Source organism: Bubalus kerabau, chromosome 8 (assembly GCF_029407905.1).
Source record: "Bubalus kerabau isolate K-KA32 ecotype Philippines breed swamp buffalo chromosome 8, PCC_UOA_SB_1v2, whole genome shotgun sequence".
NCBI lineage: Eukaryota > Metazoa > Chordata > Mammalia > Artiodactyla > Bovidae > Bubalus > Bubalus kerabau.
Window position 1 is genome coordinate 102,570,498 of NC_073631.1, and position 18,226 is coordinate 102,588,723.

At 36.8% G+C, this 18,226-nt stretch overlaps 1 protein-coding gene across 7 annotated transcripts in view; it reads right to left on the reverse strand.

Annotated features, from left to right (window-relative positions):
• Positions 1-18,226, reverse strand: part of CNOT4 (CCR4-NOT transcription complex subunit 4) — a 156,088-nt gene that overhangs the window by 63,519 nt on the left and 74,343 nt on the right. For all 7 annotated transcript variants that reach the window (XM_055590995.1, XM_055590998.1, XM_055591000.1 and 4 more), the window contains exons 2-3: positions 14,317-14,582; positions 3,144-3,341 (exon numbers count right to left, since the gene is read on the reverse strand). In XM_055590995.1, the coding sequence (XP_055446970.1) occupies positions 3,144-3,341; positions 14,317-14,490 (372 nt within the window). In that variant the 5' untranslated portion in view covers positions 14,491-14,582. The remainder of the gene's footprint in view (positions 1-3,143; positions 3,342-14,316; positions 14,583-18,226) is intronic.

An 18,226-nucleotide genomic window follows, 5' to 3' on the forward strand; every position in this document is an offset into this window, starting at 1 on the left:
GCAGCTCTTTCATGCCACCATACACCTGGGACACTTCTGCCCTTATCTGCTACCCAGCTAATCACTAGTCATTTTTAATCATCCTTTCCTCAGAGAGGCTTTTCGTGGATCTCCGCACTAGCTAAATTACCTACTGTTTATATGTTCTCAAAAAGCCCTGTATCTCCCTATTTATAAATACTCAGCACACTTAAAGTACTTAATTCTGTCTTCTCCACTGTCTATAAGCTTTTAAGGATAGAGACTGTGTCTGGCTTGCTAAACCATTTCATCTCCAACATCAAAGTACCTAACAGACTGTAAGTATTCAAGAGCTAATTTACAGAACAAATGAATAAGGTTCTGACAAACTGAAATTTTTAGGATTTAGGAGATGTTTACTCTAAGCATTATCTCTAACTACCACATCTTCTAAGATAGGTTTTTTCCTATTAAGTGATAAATGGATACATTTGACCATCAATCTTGGTATGAAGTTGTCAGATTTACAAAAATTATTTTCAAAATAAGCTTTAAATTTTCCTAAATGTTCCTATTCTGCTAATCAGAATTCAGCCAAATATCAAATTGTTCAGCATCCAAAAATAAGTAAATGAAAGGGATCTTCTTTGACTAAAAGTTACCCTAACAATTTGAAACTTGGCGATTTCTAATGAAGTGCTCCAATCTGAAAGAGTTAGGCAGTTACATTTAAAAAAAATTTTAAGGCATTATTTAGAAGTAGTAGGCTTTAATAACTAAAACACTAACCTTTGGTTTTCTTAGGGTTTCAAGAGAAACAAATGAGAGAAACTAATGTTTAAGAAAATTCACCAGCAACAGTGCTTTCAAAAGTATAAAACCAAGACAGTGATTTTTTAGGTATATTTACATTCATGATAAAGTATTCTCTTTCACGAGTCATTCCCTAGATTAATTTCTTTCTGTGTAATAGTTCTTCAGATTAATCTTGCTGACATTGTGTTATTTGAAATGAATATAAATCTCTGTACATAAGTAAAAACAAACTACAGATCTAAGTCACATCTCTAAGAAGAAGCAGAAACCTGTAAACCAAACATCAGACTGAGGCTATGGCTTCATTTTATCCAGCATCTGGGTGCTGCTCGGTAAGACTCCAGTACCACAAGCAACTGGATTTTGTATTAATAAAACCAAGCACATCCATAGCCAAGAGTTGTTAAATCAAAATTAAAGTTCCATTAATTTACTGGCATAGCAGGGAGCTCCTTGGTGGCCTAGTGGTTAGGATTGCACACTTTCACTGCCATGGCCTAGGTTCAATCCCCGGTCAAGGGAACTGAGATTCCACAAGGTGAATGAATGCCACCCCTCAAAAATTTTTTTTTACTGGAGTAGCAGCTTCAGAAAAGCAAACACAGATTCTAATCAATAAGATTAGCAGGAATAAATGCTGCTAAGTCATTTCAGTCGTGTCCGACTGTGCGACCCCATAGACGGCAGCCCACCAGGCTCCCCCGTCCCTGGGATTCTCCAGGCAAGAACACTGGAGTGGGTTGCCATTGCCTTCTCCAATGCATGAAAGTGAAAAGTGAAAGTGAAGTCGCTCAGTCGTGTCCGACTCCTAGTGACCCCATGGACTGCAGCCTACCAGGCTCCTCCATCCATGGGATTTTCCAGGCAAGAGTACTGGAGTGGGGTGCCAAGGAATAAATAGAGGTAGGTAAATTAAAAACCTGCTTAGGCAAGAAATGTTCTCTGGTTGGAAAAAAGTATTGTTTAAAGAGGGAGACAGAAGCACTGATACAAAGTTGTGGCAGTGTTCAAGAGTGAAACGGGATTCTGCCTGTCTGGGGAGTTAAATGCTATATGATTTAGGAAAAAGGGAGAACTGGCTGCTGAGGTTAAATCACAGGCCTAAAATGAGCTCCTTCCTTATCATTTATTAAAGATATGAACTCTAGGTCCACCCCTTTGGCTTTGGAAGAAACCTCGTCTCTTGAAGATCATTGTAGTCCACTAATGCCAGCATCTTGGGCCTAGATCCTAGTCATTCGTGAGGTGCCTCCACAATTATTACCAATGACAGAGACTTCTTAGTAAGGTCACCCTGATGTTCTCCTCTACAGATCTTGAAGCCCTTCACAGCCTCAATACATAGTTAACTAATCAGCAATAAATATTTCTTATTCTTTCTAAACTGATTTTTACAAAATCAATTTTTAGACGCCTTATATTTCCTCCTTCTGGGGCCTTTAGCCCTCTTAGACCAGTTCAAAGATTGCTGCCTTCCTAAGCATATTCACTATAATCCTTCCTCTGATTGCTGCCATCCTGAGCATTACTATAAACCCTTCTCAAAGAGTACTTCCGACAGATCCCTCAAATCCAGCTCTCTCCAACTTAAGTGAACATTCTGGCTCCCATTCAGTTTTTATTTGCCTTCCCAACAATCTAGTCAGCATCTCCTCGTATATCAGGAACTAAACATTAGCAGACACGTATCCAAGGGCATTAAGGAAAGTAATGAGTTCAACATTACTCTAATAAGCCTGGTGGAGGAAGGAGAGAAGAGTTTTGTAATAAACAAAAGGGTTAAGACCTCCCCTGCTTTCAACGAATGACAAAGAACCTCAACCACTGTTTCCCTCTGAATTCTCTCTCCTTCCCCAAAGTTGGCTTAAAAATGAATGAATAAAGAATGATGACACAGTAGAGTAACACTTCTATCACTGTTTTATAATCAAGGTTCACCACTTTGGTGTGATTTAAAAAAAAAAATACAGATCTCTGGTGGGTTCATGAAAGTACATCTCCACTGTTGATCCTTAATACAGCGACAGAAAAGAGGAAAGAAACAGAGCAGTCCTGTCACATGAGCCTTAAGAGCACAACAGAGACACTATCCAACTTCCACAGACTATGAGTAAGGGGACGTCAGAGATCTAATTCAACTGCCCAGTTTCACAACTGAAGAAAATGAGCCAAGAAAGATTAAGACACTGGCCTAAGATCACAACTGGTCACTGGTTTCTTAGTGATTATTAAAAAATCATTTCCCATTATCTTCTAAGTTCTAGAATTTTCAGGTAAATCCTGCCATCAGGCAGGGCCAGCTATTATTTCCAAATAAACAAAAAGAAAAAATGCCAAGTTGAGGAAGAAAAGAGAAGACAACTTACCTCTGGGTCTGCTAGGCGCTGAGACAGACCTACAACAAAGACGAGGTTTTTTTGTACAACACGTACACTAGCCAAATGTTTGCGATTTTCTGATATTTTCTGTTTTCTCTCATTTTGTTTCTGTTTTTTCTCATTCTTTATCCTTTGCAGTTCTTCCTGGGAGAGTGGTTTATAAACTGCTGGGTCTTCTGGATATGGCTTTAGGCATAAAACAAACACAGAAGTTAGCATTAAATGAACAGAAAACTATGAATAAATAATTTTCAAATGCTGGATGATGTGTATGCACTTATTTGCTACATCTCCCTTTTTCTGAATCTTCTAATCTTCTAAACTTTTTATTTAATAAAAGTTAAATGTTACATAAGAGTGTTTTAAAATACTTTTTAAACCACTTTTAGTGCTGAAACTTAAAATATCACCAAAGGTTCTAAAATTTTAAAAACCAACCTGGTATTACCAACAATGCCTAGTACACAGTTTACAGAAAAATTAAGCTTTTAAGGTACTATGTAAGGGGCAAAGAGTACAAAATATCATCTAAATACGGATTTATTTATTACAATCAACAAATATTTAATGAAAACATACTATGTGTTTGAAGATTAATGAAGTACTTATTCTTTAATAGGTAGACATTTCCTGTCAAAAGAGATGGGCAAATAAACAATACACAGATACTCTGGCTCAGGAGTTTGAACTTAGCTTCAGCACTTATTATCCACATGGCTTTAGACAAGTCAATAGAACTCTATGTCTCCGTATCCATGTAAGTAAAATGAAAATAATCTTAAAGGCTGGTATCCTTTAAAAGTTTGAAAAAGCCATACTGTTAGGTAAAAATAACACTCGTAAAGCAATCATTGTAACTGGCCCACAGTAATCCCTCAATAAATACTGGCAATTACACCACTGTAATGTTCTTCTCTCTCATCATTACAATTTTGTTTTCATTCCTCCTGCTAATGCCAAGACTACCAACAGCCTGAATGAGAGCTGCAAACTGGCTTTGAATCTTGGATTTTTCTTTACTGAGAGACCTTGGCTAAGTTATGTAATTTGTCTGCCTCAGTCTTCCATAAAATGGGAATCATAGTACTTTATTCAGAGGGTTTCTGTGAGAATTTTAAAAAGGCAACACACTTATAAAGTGATTAAAACTGTGTCCTGCACAGAAGCATTCAATAAATCAGTTATTATTTCAGCTGGCCCTCTATATCTGCAGGTTCCACATCCTCAGATTCAACCAAATGAAATTATTTGGGGGAAAAAAAATTCTAGAAAAAAAGTTTCAAAAACCAAAATTTGAATTGTCATGCACCTAGCAACTATTTACATAGCATTTACATTGTATTTACAACTATTTATACAGCATTTACATTAGATATTAGAGACTATACATAATCTAGAGATGATTTAAATTACATGGGAGGATGTGTGTAAGTTACACACAAACACTATGCTATTTTATATGAGGGACCTGAGCATCCACGGATTTTGGTATCTGTGCAAGTGGCGTAGAGGGGGCTGTTCCTAGAAAAAAATCCCTAGAAAAAAAAATTAAAAAAAAAAAAAAACCTTTTTAATCTTAACATATTTGTGAATCTGCATCTCTGTTGTTAGGAAGAATTAAATAAATTGTTTTAGATAATAGAAATCTGGTAATTTAACCTAAACACAAATGAAAAATATACAAAATTTTATTAGTCTCAACCTGTCTAAAGGTTTCATTAAAAGTTGGTAAAGCACACCTTCTATGATGGTTCCTCCTCCACACTCACCACCATTAAATACCTACTCTACAAATCCGATAGAAAATTAATCATCTGATACAATAAGATGAGGAAAGAAGCTAGATTAAAGATGGGAGATGAAAACACATAACTTGAACAGCTGCAGAACAACACTGTGACTCACAAAACTAGTAACCTTAGTACTAAAAATGAATATAAAGAGAAATACATCTGGTCTACTTTTTGACTGAAACAGATAATGTTAAACCTAATATTCTAGGAATACAGGATCAAATAAAAAGCTAAAGGCAAAAAATTTTTCTTTAAAATTTTCTACTGCATGTTACAAACTAGTGATAAATAGGATACTTCTGGAGAAGCATTTTAAATGTGCAAAATATTTTTAGTAGTGTTAATTTGTCAACAGATTGCCAAACTACTAATTAAGATGGTTTATAGTCTTTAATATAATCACTTAATTCCTTTAATATGTGTAGTTATGTTTCCACTTTTATTTCCAATTTACATGTATATTTAGATGTGTCTTCCGTTTTATTTTTTGATCAGACTTACCAGGACTTTGATTATTTTATTGGTTGTTTCAAAGAACCAGCTCCAACTTTTATGGAAATACAAATTTCCTATTTCATTAAATTCTACTTAATCCCTACCTTCTACTGTCATAATGTTTATTCTTTTCCTAGTTTCTTAACCCGGAAATAAGTTCATTTATTTTTGCTCTTCATTTTCTAATAAATGAATTTACAGCTTCATCTTTTCCTCTTGCTAAAGACAATGAAAAATACTGGGTAAAACTTTTCAAACCAACATCTTAAAAACAATAATGATCTGCAGCGGTGAAGTCCCAAGCAAATTTCTGGATAAAAGTCAAAACCCAAAGAGATAAGTGGAAAGGCTGAGTAACAACCAATGGGAGAGAGGGAGAAATGAAGGAAGAAGCACAGCATTCAAAGTCCAAAACCAGTCTAAGGTGAAGAGTTCTGGGGAGATCACTCCCATGATAAGATGAGACCAGTTCACCCCCAAAGGGCTCATATTCTCTTAGGGTTAAGTACAGACTTACAGAAAGGTCAGAACAAGATAAGAAAAAAGGAAAAGGGTGAAGGAAAAAACCATCCTAGAGAAGGTGAAACCAGCCCCAGGGAAGATGTGCACCTGAGAGAACAAAAGATTAAGGCATCCCTAATGGCAACGTTCACAGGTTCCTGCAGAAGGCAAACCAAAGCCTATCTATAGGACGGCAAATTTATCCTGGGCCTCAGAGAACTGCACAAATGACTCAGTGACAACCACGAAGCCCATCAGACAACAAATCACAGAAAGAAATAACACGAACAACAACCAGCATAAACATCCCTCACAGACTTCAGCAACTGGAATTATTGGACAGATTTTAAAACAAGGATGATTATCAGTTTAAACAAATATATGACAAACTTGAAAATATCTGCAGGGTATAAAAATCTTTTTTAAAAAATCAAGTAGCAAAAAAGAACATACATTACTTTCAGAAATGGAAAACAAAATTTTAAAATTCAGTAGACTAGAACTTATACACTATTTAACTTACATGCTGAGTACATTATGCAAAATGCCAGACTGGATGACTTCAAGCTGGAATCAAGAATGCAGGGGGAAATACCAATAACCTCAGATATGCAGATGACACCACCTCATGGCAGAAAGCAAAGAGGAACTAAAGAGCCTCTTGATGAAAGTGAAAGAGAAAAGCAAAAAAGCTGGCTTAAAACTCAACATTCAAAAAACGAAGATCATGGCATCAGATTCCAGAACTTCATGGCAAATAGATGGGGAAACAATGGAAACAATGACAGACTTTATTTTCCTGGGCTCCAAAATCACTGCAGATGGGGACTGCAGCCATGAAATTAAAAGACGCTTGCTTTCTTGCAAGAAAAGCTATGACCAACCTAGACAGCACATTAAAAAGCAGAGACATTACTTTGCCAACAAAGGTCCATCTAGTCAAAGCTATGGTTTTTCCAGTAGTCATATATGGATGTGAGAGTTGGACTATAAAGAAAGCTGAGCACCGAAGAATTGATGCTTTTGAACTGTGGTGTTGGAGAAGACTCTTGAGAGTCCCTTAGACTGCAAGGAGATCAAAGCAGTCAATCCTAAAGGAAATCAGTCCTGAATATTCATTGGAAGGACTGATGCTGAAGCTGAACCTCCAATACTTTGGCCACCTGATGCGAAGAGCTGATTCATTTGAAAAGACTCTGATGCTGGGAAAGATTGAAGGCAGGTGGGGAAGGTGACAACAGAGGATGAGATGGTTGGATGGCATCACCGACTCAATAGACATGAGTTTGAGCAAGCTCTGGGAGTTGGTTATGGATGGGGAAACCTGGCGTGCTGCAGCCCATGGGGTCACAAAGAGTCAGATACGACCGAGTGACTGAACTGCACTGAGACTAGACCTAAAAAAATTAACTGATTAGAAGGAATCATCTATAATGCATCAAAGGAAGAAAAAGAAACAAAAAAGAGATGAAAAGACATGGCAGATAGTGAGAAGAACTGGAAAATATTTAATCAGTGTCCCAGAAAGAGAGAAAAGAGAATAACGGCAACAGCTGACTAGATAACAGCTTAATTTTTTCCTGAACTAATGAAACTCTAGATTTGATGATTTTGAATTGTGGGGCTGGAGAAGACTTTTGACAGTCCCATGGACAGCAAAGAGATCAAACCAGTTAATCCTAAAGGAAATCAACCCTAACTATGCATTGAAAGGACTGATGCTGAAGTTCCAATACCTTGGCCACCTGATGCGAAGAGCCGACTCATTGGAAAAGACCCTGATGTTGGGAAAGACTGAAGGCAGAAGAGGGCAAGAGAGGATAAGATGGTTGGATGGCATCACCAACTCACTAGACATGAGTTTGAGCAAACTCCAGGAGGTAGTGAAGGACAGGAACGCCTGGCCTGCTGTAGTCCATGGGGTCTCAGAGAGTCACACACAGCTTAGCGACTGAACAGCAACAATGAAATTCACCAAATCCACAGATTCAAAAAGCCCTACAAACCTCAAGCAGAATAAACAGAAATACACAAGTGAGTTCTACATTTTGGAACTGATCGATGGTCAATTTTTGTGCCCGATACACTGTATTTTAAAGTTTTGTACAAATTTATTTGTACAAAGTTGTATGTGTGCACACACACACATACTTGCTGTGTTAATCAAATTTTTCATTCCTTCTGTGTACTTCATGCGTGCGTATGTGTTAATAAGTCCCTTTAGTTGTGTCTGACTCTGTGTGACACAGTTCTGAACTACAGAAGTTAGAAGCCCCTCGATTATGAAAGTGGGTGCAGTTTCTCCTGGTATTTACAACAGCTCAATATACTTCAAAGCTCTACTATGTAAATAAAAGTTTTGTGACTCTAGGGGATCTTTCATCAGTAAGAAAAATATCCTCTTTAACTACTTTCAAAATGTGTTGATCTTGAATATAATATCAGTACTATTATACTTTCTTTCTTATGGTTTCCATTTGCCCACTCTTTTCCCCCTCTAGTTTCATGATCTATTTCTTACGTGTTCCTAGCTCTACAAGGTTTATCAGGAAATAGAGCAGTCCCCTATATACTTCCCCCTCAACAGTTGCCTCTCCCTAAAAATAATCTGTTTATTCTTTCACATGATTCTTTTGTCATTTACTATCACATCATTAAATAACATGCTTGTACTGCTACTTCTTGATTTTTTCAGTATTAAATATTATTATATTATGCAAAATCAAGATTTAGCTTTCTTTCAGCCAGCCTAACAACATATTCCAAGCCCACTTTCTAACCTTCCATTCTAATTTCGTTAGGCCAATAGTCATAATTACATTATTACAAAGTTCAAATATTATTTTTACACCTTCACCTCCAGCTATGGCAGATTAGATGGTTAACAGACTAGGGATACCAGCATAAACAACTAGAAAACTAGACAAAATGTATGAAATAACTGTTTTCAGACATTGAACAACAGGGAATGAACAGCAAGCAGATCTATGACCTCTGAGAGAAAAGAAATAAGGCAGATAAAAACCATGAGTGTCCCAGTTTTCTGCTCTTCTGGCACTTACTGGACCCTGGCACTGGTTCTAACAGTCACATTGAGCAGAAGGGACAGTGTTCAAAATTTGAAGAGGCTGAAGCAACTGAAATTTACAGGGCAAAAATACCACAAAGAGTGAACTAATACAAAAAGAGTTCCAGAAATCAATATGGAAGAATCCTGTGGTATCCAGTTTTCATAATAGCCCTCCTGATAGAGTGTCAACAGTGAATCTGGGAAGGAAATAAAAAAGAATTAAAACCAGTCACATGTACACTCTTTCAGAATACAGATGAGGAGGAAACACTTCCTGAAGCAAGTATTTCTGTGGTACCAAATCTAAAAACAATATAAAAGAAAGCCACAGATAAATACTTCTCATAGCACAGATACAAAACTCCTTATGAAAGTATTAGCAAATTGAAAATAAAAAGGATAATACATCATGACACATAAATCAAACAAGATTTACCCTTGGAAGGGAAGGTTGATTTTTTAAAAAAAATCAACCTAAATCACTGTTTCTACAGAACAAAGGAGATAACACACGATCACCTCGACAGAAGCAGAAAAGGCACTGACAAAATGCAACACCCACTCATGATTAAAAACTTTCAGTAACCAAAGAGTAAAAGCAAATGTCCTCAACCAGATACAGACCATCTACAAAAAAATGGTGACATACTCCATGCCTTCCCACTAAGATGGGAAACAAACAAGGATATGTGCCTGTAACACTTTCATCCAAGAATATAGTGTAGAGCTTTGTTGTTGTTCAGTTGCTAAGTCATGTCCAACTTACCCAAGTGCAATATGGCAAGAAAAATAATTTTTAAAAAATAAAGACTGAGAAGAAATAAAACTGTCTTAATTCACAGAAGGTATAACCATCTATTTAGAAAATCCTAACAAATCTATTTAACAAAAACCAATTATTCTACCTATAAAAATGAACAATTAGAAAATGAAATCTTAAAAGGCATTATCATGTGCCACAGCCCAAAAAACATAAAATAGTCATAGGCAAATATAACAAAACATGCTGCACTACTCTGTACACTGCAACTATAGAACAATGTTTCTGAAATGTAGAAAAATAAACCTTATTCGTGAACTACATGCTGCTGCTGCTGCTGCTGCTAAGTTGCTTTAGTCGTGTCTGACTCTCTGCAATCCCACCAGGCTCCGCTGCCCCTGGGATTCTCTAGGCAAGAACACTGGAGTGGGTAGCCATTTCCTTCTCCAATGCATGAAAGTGAAAAGTGAAAGTGAAGTCAATCAGTCATGTCCGACTCTTCACGATCCCATGGACTGCAGCATATCAGGCTCCTCTGTCCATGGGATTTTCCAGGCAAGAGTACTGGAGTGGGGTGCCATTGCCTTCTCCGCATGAACTACATAAGTCAGCATTTTTAAGATGTCATTTTTCCTCAAATAGACCTGTTTATTCAATGCAATCTCAATCAAAATTCCAGTAGGCTTTTTGTACAAAATGACAAATGAATTTAAAAACTTACGTGGAAAGGCTAACATTTAGCTACCCACCCATCAGTCTAAAACGACCATTCCTGATCTTTTATGTGCAACCTACCTCTTCCTCTTTGGAAACTTGTAGAACCTCTTTCTCTTTAGTATTTTGTATTTAAAAATAAAAGTTTGTTGGACTTCCTTGGGGGTACAGTGGAAGAGTCTGCCTGCCAATGCAGGGGACATGGGTTCAATCCCTGGTCCAGGAAGATTCCACATGGCACAGAGCAAGTAAGCAAGGGTGCCACAGCTACTGAGTCCACGTGCCTAGAGCCTGTGATCTACAGCAAGAGAAGCCACCGAATGAGAAGCTCATACACTGAAACAAAGAGAAGCAAGCCCTACTCACCACAACTAGAGAAAGCCTGCACACAGAAACAAAGACCCAGTGCGGCCATAAACAAACATTTTTAAAAAGGTCCTTGACTCTGTTTAGTACCTAAACAACTATTATTTAAAAAGTTTGTGCCTGGCACTTGATAGGTATTTTTGATTCTTGGGGGTTTTCTCTCTTTTTTTTTTTTTTGGAGGTAACACTAGTTTATAACCTTCTGTAAGTTTCATGTGTACAACGTTTTATTTCTACTTCTGTGTACCCTACAGCATGCTCACAACCAAAAATTTAGTTTCTATCTGTCACCAGTTGATGCCGTTTATCTATTTCACCCTCCCTCTTTGCCCTTTCCCCTCTGATGACCATTACTCTGTTCTCTGTATCTCTGTGTTTTTATTTTGTTTGTTCATTTATTTTGCTTTGTTTATGTATTCCACATATGAGTGAAATCATACAGTATTTGTCTTTCTCTAACTTATTTCGCTTAGCATTGACCCTTCAAGGTCCACCCATGCTGTTGCAAATGGCAAGATTCTACCTTTTTGATGAGTAATATTCCAAGGGTGAGTGCGTCAATGAGTATGTGTGTGTACACATTGCATCTTCTTTATCCATTCATCCATTGTTATATTGCTTTCATATCTTTTTTACTATAAATAATACAAGGAACATATGCATCTTTTTAAATTAATATTTTTGTATTCTTTTGTTTCTTTTTAATATGAAAATATATCCTTTGGTCCTGGGAATATTCTTCAGTCATATTATTGAAGATAATTTTCCTATCACTGTAGTCTCTTCCTAGAACACTAACTTATTTGGCATGTGACCGTCTGGACTGATCCTCAAATCAAAGTTCTCTCTTCTGTCAAATAGTCTTTGCTTTTTCGCACTACTTGTTAAGAGATCATTTCAACTTCATCCTCCAACTCTTTCCTTATTTCTGCTATCATATTTAATTTTCAATAACTGTTTATTGTTCACTGAAATTTTTTATACCATCTTATTCTTGTTTCATGGATGCAGTAGCTTCCATTATTTCTGAGGGGAAAATAACACATTTGTTGAAGTTTTACTTCCTTGGCCAGTCTCTAGTGTTCATGAGAACCAGCACTATATGGTGCTACATCAATGTACCACCCATATTCCCACAGCTGCTGTTTCCACCAGGTATTTTTCTCAGATACGCTGCACTAAAAGAACATGCAAAGGCAGTCTAAAGAATGACCTGCGCCTATGTTTAGGGAGGCATAAGGTCCTCTAGACCCCACCAAGCTCAGCAACTAAGACCAAAGAGAAATGTTCAACTTCATGTTTTTAAAACCTTCCTCTCTCTGCTTTTCAAAGCTACTTAAACAAAAGAGGCCCTTTCTGCAAAAAGACAGGTATCATCTTGTGGGCCAAAATCAGGCGCTGGCTTTTATTAGCCTCCACCTGCATCTCCAAGTCTAGTTAAATCATCTCAATTGGCCATCTCACAGAATGCCTTCTATAGACTTTTGCCCACAGGGTTGGGCTACATGTAAATTATAGCTTCATGGTCCTCTTCAGAAACACCTGTGGTTTCCTTCTGTGTTAACATAACCACTGAAGCTGGTCTCCAAAGATGTAAAGATCTTCTGGTCCCTGACTGAGATGGGCAGCTTCATAATTTTGGGTGTCCAGCACTCTCCAGCAAAGCTAAGTCAGATTCGAAGACTTTGCCTGACCTGTACTATCTGCATTCCACGACTCATGCCATGAGATAGGTATGAGCAAGGTCTGATAGTTAAGAGACTAAGGAGAGGTTCTAAGAGTTGTGGATATTAAATCAACAGGAAGAAAAAAAATATACTCCTGGTCTATTTATGATAAATGACTCATCTCATATTTCTTTATTATGGATTTTTTTCTCTTTTTCTATAAATGTTGGAAAGCATAATCTTTCATCTTTTCCACTGACCCTCTCTTGTGATTTCACTCAGTGTCATTAATTTACAAAAACATTCTACATACTGATAACTTCCAAATTTATAACTACATATCCAAACCAACTTGAATAAATTCACCTGTCTATTCACTATCTCCATTTAGATCTCTAATAGGAATCTCAAACCTAACATGTTTAAAACCAAGTTCCTGATAGTCTCAAAAAAGCTATTCCTATTACAGTCTTCCCCGTCTCAGTTAACAGCCATTCTCTACTTCTAGTTGTTCAGTTCAAAATCTTGCTGTCATCCTCAACTCTTCTACCTGTATTGTTATAAAACATATTTATATATATAGTTTTGTAACTACATTAACACTTAAATAGATCTCACCTTTCTTCATTCATATAACATATGTTAACTGCCCACTAGATTTTAAATACAAGACTGGACAATGCATTGTCTTCTGAGTTTTTGGTTGTTAATTTTTTTTTCTTTTTTAAATAATGCAGGTATCTAAAACACATTTCTACTTTATCAAAATTTAGTAATAATGAACCCAAGAGCTCTTTTAATGGGTAAAGAGAAAAGAAAGCTTAAATCATACACAGACATTAAAGAGAAGGCAAAAAACAGATATTTGCATAAACCCCTAAAGTAACAAATAAAGACCTTCAAAACAGAGATCCTACTCATTCTAATAGGTCATTCACTACACTATAACTGCTGTATCTGCTTAGTAAAACAACTAGACCCAGAAAATTACTTTAAAAATCATAGATTTTTTTTTTTTATTTAGAGGGGATTCAAAGGACTTGCATTTGACCACTGAACCTACTACCCATCAGTTGATGCCTTAGACAGATTACTTATAAGGCCTAGTTTCCTTAAGTGTACAATAGGGATAGCGCTCGTCAGCCTAGAATTGTCAACAATAAGTGTTACCTTCTGAACCAGGATTTCTCGTCATTTTAATTCACACTCTTTTTCAGTAAACATCAAAACTTCTCTATTTTGTACTAGAAAACTAAAGTAAATTTCTCCCCAGATGTAAAACTGACTGTGTTTTTCCAATCTGACATTATCCTATCTAAATCTACTGCCTTTCACTACTCCTAATCCTTGGTAAAGAATCTGCCTGCAGTGCAGGAGATCCGGGTTCAATTCCTGGGTCAGGAAGATCCCCTGAAGAAGGAAATGGCAAGCCACTCCAGTATTCTTGCCTGGAGAATCCCATGGACAGAGGGGCCTGGCAGGCTACAGTCCATGTGGTCGCAAGAGTCAGACACGACTTAGCGACTAAACCACCACCGCCACTGACTGTCAGTCTCCTCAGATAAGAAAACTAAAGGCCAACCAGAGAGGTTCTATGACTTTAGCAAGGTAATATACTTAGTTAACCATAATGTTGAGACTCTGATTCCCAGGGTAGTGTTCTTTACACTTCATGATATCTTAAGAGTATAATGTCACACTTTATCTCACCTGAGTTGTGTAGATTCTATTAAAATCTACTTGCTCATAGGCATGGGGGAAAAAACTAAACACAAAGTTATTTTGGAGCATTTACCTTTCTACATGCAGGACAAAGCCCATTTTCATCAGTGCGAATTCGATGCCAACAAAAGCGGCAAATCTGGTAGCCACAGGTGCAAGGGAAAAAGTTGATATCATCTATCTCCAAGGGCTCCATGCAAAGAGGACATTCCACAGGGTCTTCCTTTGCATCAGGACTGCGAGACATCTTCACTTTTATTAAACAGCAGCAAAAGTTTATAATAATTTAAGGGAGAAGGAAGTTCAGCACTGAGAACTAAACCGTAGAACTTCAAAGACCTGCATGAGAAAAAACAAAATATACTGCTTACTACTGAAAAACAATGGCATTTTCAACAATCAAGAATCATATTATCAACAATGAAAAATATTAATCAGATCAATTTTTGCTATCTCAGAAGATGGAATTCCGAGCATTTTGCATGTCAAGATAAAAGACCTGAGAGGTTGTTACATTTTTCGATTCAACAGAAGGAGAAAAGAAGTTCCTCTTTTACAAAACCAGTACTAATCATAGCACATTTTAGAGTAATAAATACTATACAGAAGCACATTCATCTTAAAACATATTCTAAATTTAAACTGTCTTATATTTGACCTAAAAGCTAGTAGTAATAATACTGCCACGTAACTAAGAGTATTATAGTAGTCTAAAATGTGTCCTAATTTACAAATAAATTTAATAAAGAAGAGAGGCTTCAGATGTCCAGTATGTGTTAATATCAAACCATAACCACAGAAAATATAAGAGCTGAAAAAATGTGCCACAGAAGCTAGCTGTTTACAATTAAACATGCCAATAAAAATTTCATTTCTGGGAAAATAAGCACATATTAAACAAATGAAAATATTCCTTTTTCTTGTAGAAAGGCTACTAAAAGCCTAGAGAAAGGAGAAAGAGAACAAATAGACCTCCATGTTTCAAAGTCTTTTAAAAAATTAAATAATTTATCTTTTTAGATTATGGAGAATTGAAAAGTTTAGGCAAAAGTCACTGTTAAATTAAAATGTTATGTCAAAATAACAGAGATTTTTGTTTATTTATATAATTTGACAAATTAATTCTAAAGTTTACATGAAAGAGTAAATGCATGAGAAATGCTTTGAAACTTTTCAAAGGGGGAACTTGGGAATTTGTGCTATGGGATACTGAACTGTACCACAAAGCTATAGTAACAAATAATTTGATACCCATACAAAAACAGACAAAAGATCAAAAAAACTAAATAAGGAATTTAGAAACAGATAATGAATTAGATTTCAATATTTGATAAAAGAGACAACATCAATACAGTAAGGATGGACCCAATTTATAAAGGATCCTGCTCTATCTATTTTGAGAAAGAAACAGTATATAGCCATCTCACACTGCAATCAAAATAAACCCCAGATGATCTGTCTAAAGAGTTACATAGTGAAATAAACTATTAAAGTGTTAGAAGAAAATAGAATTTTTTAAAAACTTGGGATACAGAAAGTCTTCCTAAGAAAAAAACATAAATTCATAAAAGATAATATAATCAACTAAGCAAATTAAAGGCAAGCAATAGAATAAAGGATATATTCACTGTATATAAGCGTTACTGTCCTGAATATACAAAGGAATCTTACAAGCAATGTTTAAAAGGCAAATAAGTCAGAAGAAAAGATGAGAACAGAATATGATCAGTAGTTCACAAAAGAAGTACAAATGATTACAACATACAAAAAGATGATCAACCTCTTTAGTTAGTAAACAGTGAGATAGCATTTTCCCGGCACCAGCCTGTCAAAGTTAGTCTCCCCACAAAGCAGAGATCATCACTGAAATAAGTTCCTCTTTACAAAGAGAAAATTCGAACACAAAGAGTACCTTGCCTTAAGTGTTAGTCACTCAGTTGTGTCCGACTCTTTGCGATCTCATGGACTGTGGCCCGTCACTCTTCTCTGTCTATGGGATTCTCCAGGCAAGAATACTGGAGTGGGCTGCCATTCAGGGTATGTCACTCAGCGAATTCTTGCCTGGAGAATCCCATGGACAGAGGAGCCTGACGAGCTACAGTCCATGAGGTCGCAAAGATTCGGACACAAGTGAGACAAAGTGAAGAAGAACAAAAGAGCCTCTTGATGAAAATCAAAGAGGAGGGTGAAAAGTTGGCTTGAAACTCAACATTCAGAAAACTAAGATCATAGCATCTGGTCCCATCACTTAATGGCAAATAGATGGGGAAACAGTGGAAACAGTGACAGACTTTATTTTGGGGGCCTCCAAAATCACTGCAGATGGGGACTGCAGCCACGAAATTAAAAGACATTTGCTCCTTGGAAGAAAAGTTATGACCAAGCTAAACAGCATATTAAAAAGTAGAGACATTACTTGGTCAACAAAGGTCCATCTAGTCAAAGCTATGGTTTTTCCAGTAGTCATGGATGGATATGAGAGTTGGACTATAAAAAATGCTGAGAGTAGAAGAATTAATGCTTTTGAACTGTGGTGTTGGAGAAGACTCTTGTGAGTCCCTTGGACTGCAAGGAGATCCAATCAGTCAATCCTAAAGGAAATCAGTCCTCAATATTCATTGGAAGGACTGATGCTGAACCTGAAGCTCCAATACTTTGGCCACCTGATGCAAAGAACCGAGTCACTGGAAAAGACCCTGATGCTGGGAAAGACTGAAGGCAGGAGGAGAAGGGGATGACAGAGGATGAGATGGTTAGATGGATCACAACTCAACAGACATGAGTTTGAATAAACTCCAGGAGTTGGTGATGGACAGGGTGGCCTGGAGTGCTGCAGTCCATGGGGTCCCAAAGAGTCAGACATGACTGAGTGACTGAACTGAACTCTCCAGAGGATCTTCCTGAACCAGGGATAGAATCTGGAGGGTCTCCTGCATTGCAGGCAGATTCTGAGCCCCCAGAGAAGCCCCACCTTGCCTTAAATTGCACAGCTATTAAGTGGTGGTGCCTGAATTCATTCCAGGAAGTCTTAGCCCCAGAATCTGTGCATTTAACCATTCCTTTAAACCACATACGTATTTATTCTACATAAATACTCACATATGCACCAAGTACTTTGTTGTAGGTTTTGCAGCATTGCCCGTACAACTAGAACTATAAACAATGTTAACTGTCCATCAGTTGGCAAATCATTATGCAAATAATGATACAGCCATTAAGTTGATGTGTGCTGAATCAAAAGATGTTTATTATACAGATTTTTTTAAATTTGTAAACGTAACTAACATAAATATACAGTAACTTCAACACAAATATACAAAATCTGTATGTGTACATTTTGTTTCTCAAAGAAAATAAAGCATATTAAAGGTTTGACACCAAAATGTTACCCATATCACAAAAGATAAAATGGAGGTACTAATTTCATTTTGAAAATTTGTATTATCTGTATTGCTATGACAAACCTTTCTGCAATTCAAATGACAAAAAAATTAAATTAAAAAAGAAATTATTTTCATCTCCTTTAGGAAAATTAAATCTGACTTGTGTTAATAATTAGAAAAACGAAATATCTAATGAATCTATAATTATTTCAAAATATAAGTTTTTTAATGGCATATATATTTACAAACAATTCAGGAATCCCAGTTTACAGACCCAGTTTTGCCACTATCAGTTTTCTCATGTATGAAATTAGGGGTTTAATCTTATGGTTACCAGGGGGATAAGAGGGGAGGGAAAGATTGGGAGACTGGGACTGACATACACACCACTATATATAAAATAAATAATAATGACCTACTGTACAGCGCGGGCTTCCCAGATGGCGCTAGTGGTAAAGAACCCACTTGCCAACGCAGGAGACATAAGGGATGTGGGTTCGATCCCTGGGTAGGGAAGATCCCCTGGAGGAGGGTAGGGCAACCCACTCCAATATTCTTGCCTGAAGAATCCCATGGACAGAGGAGCCTGGCAGGCTACAG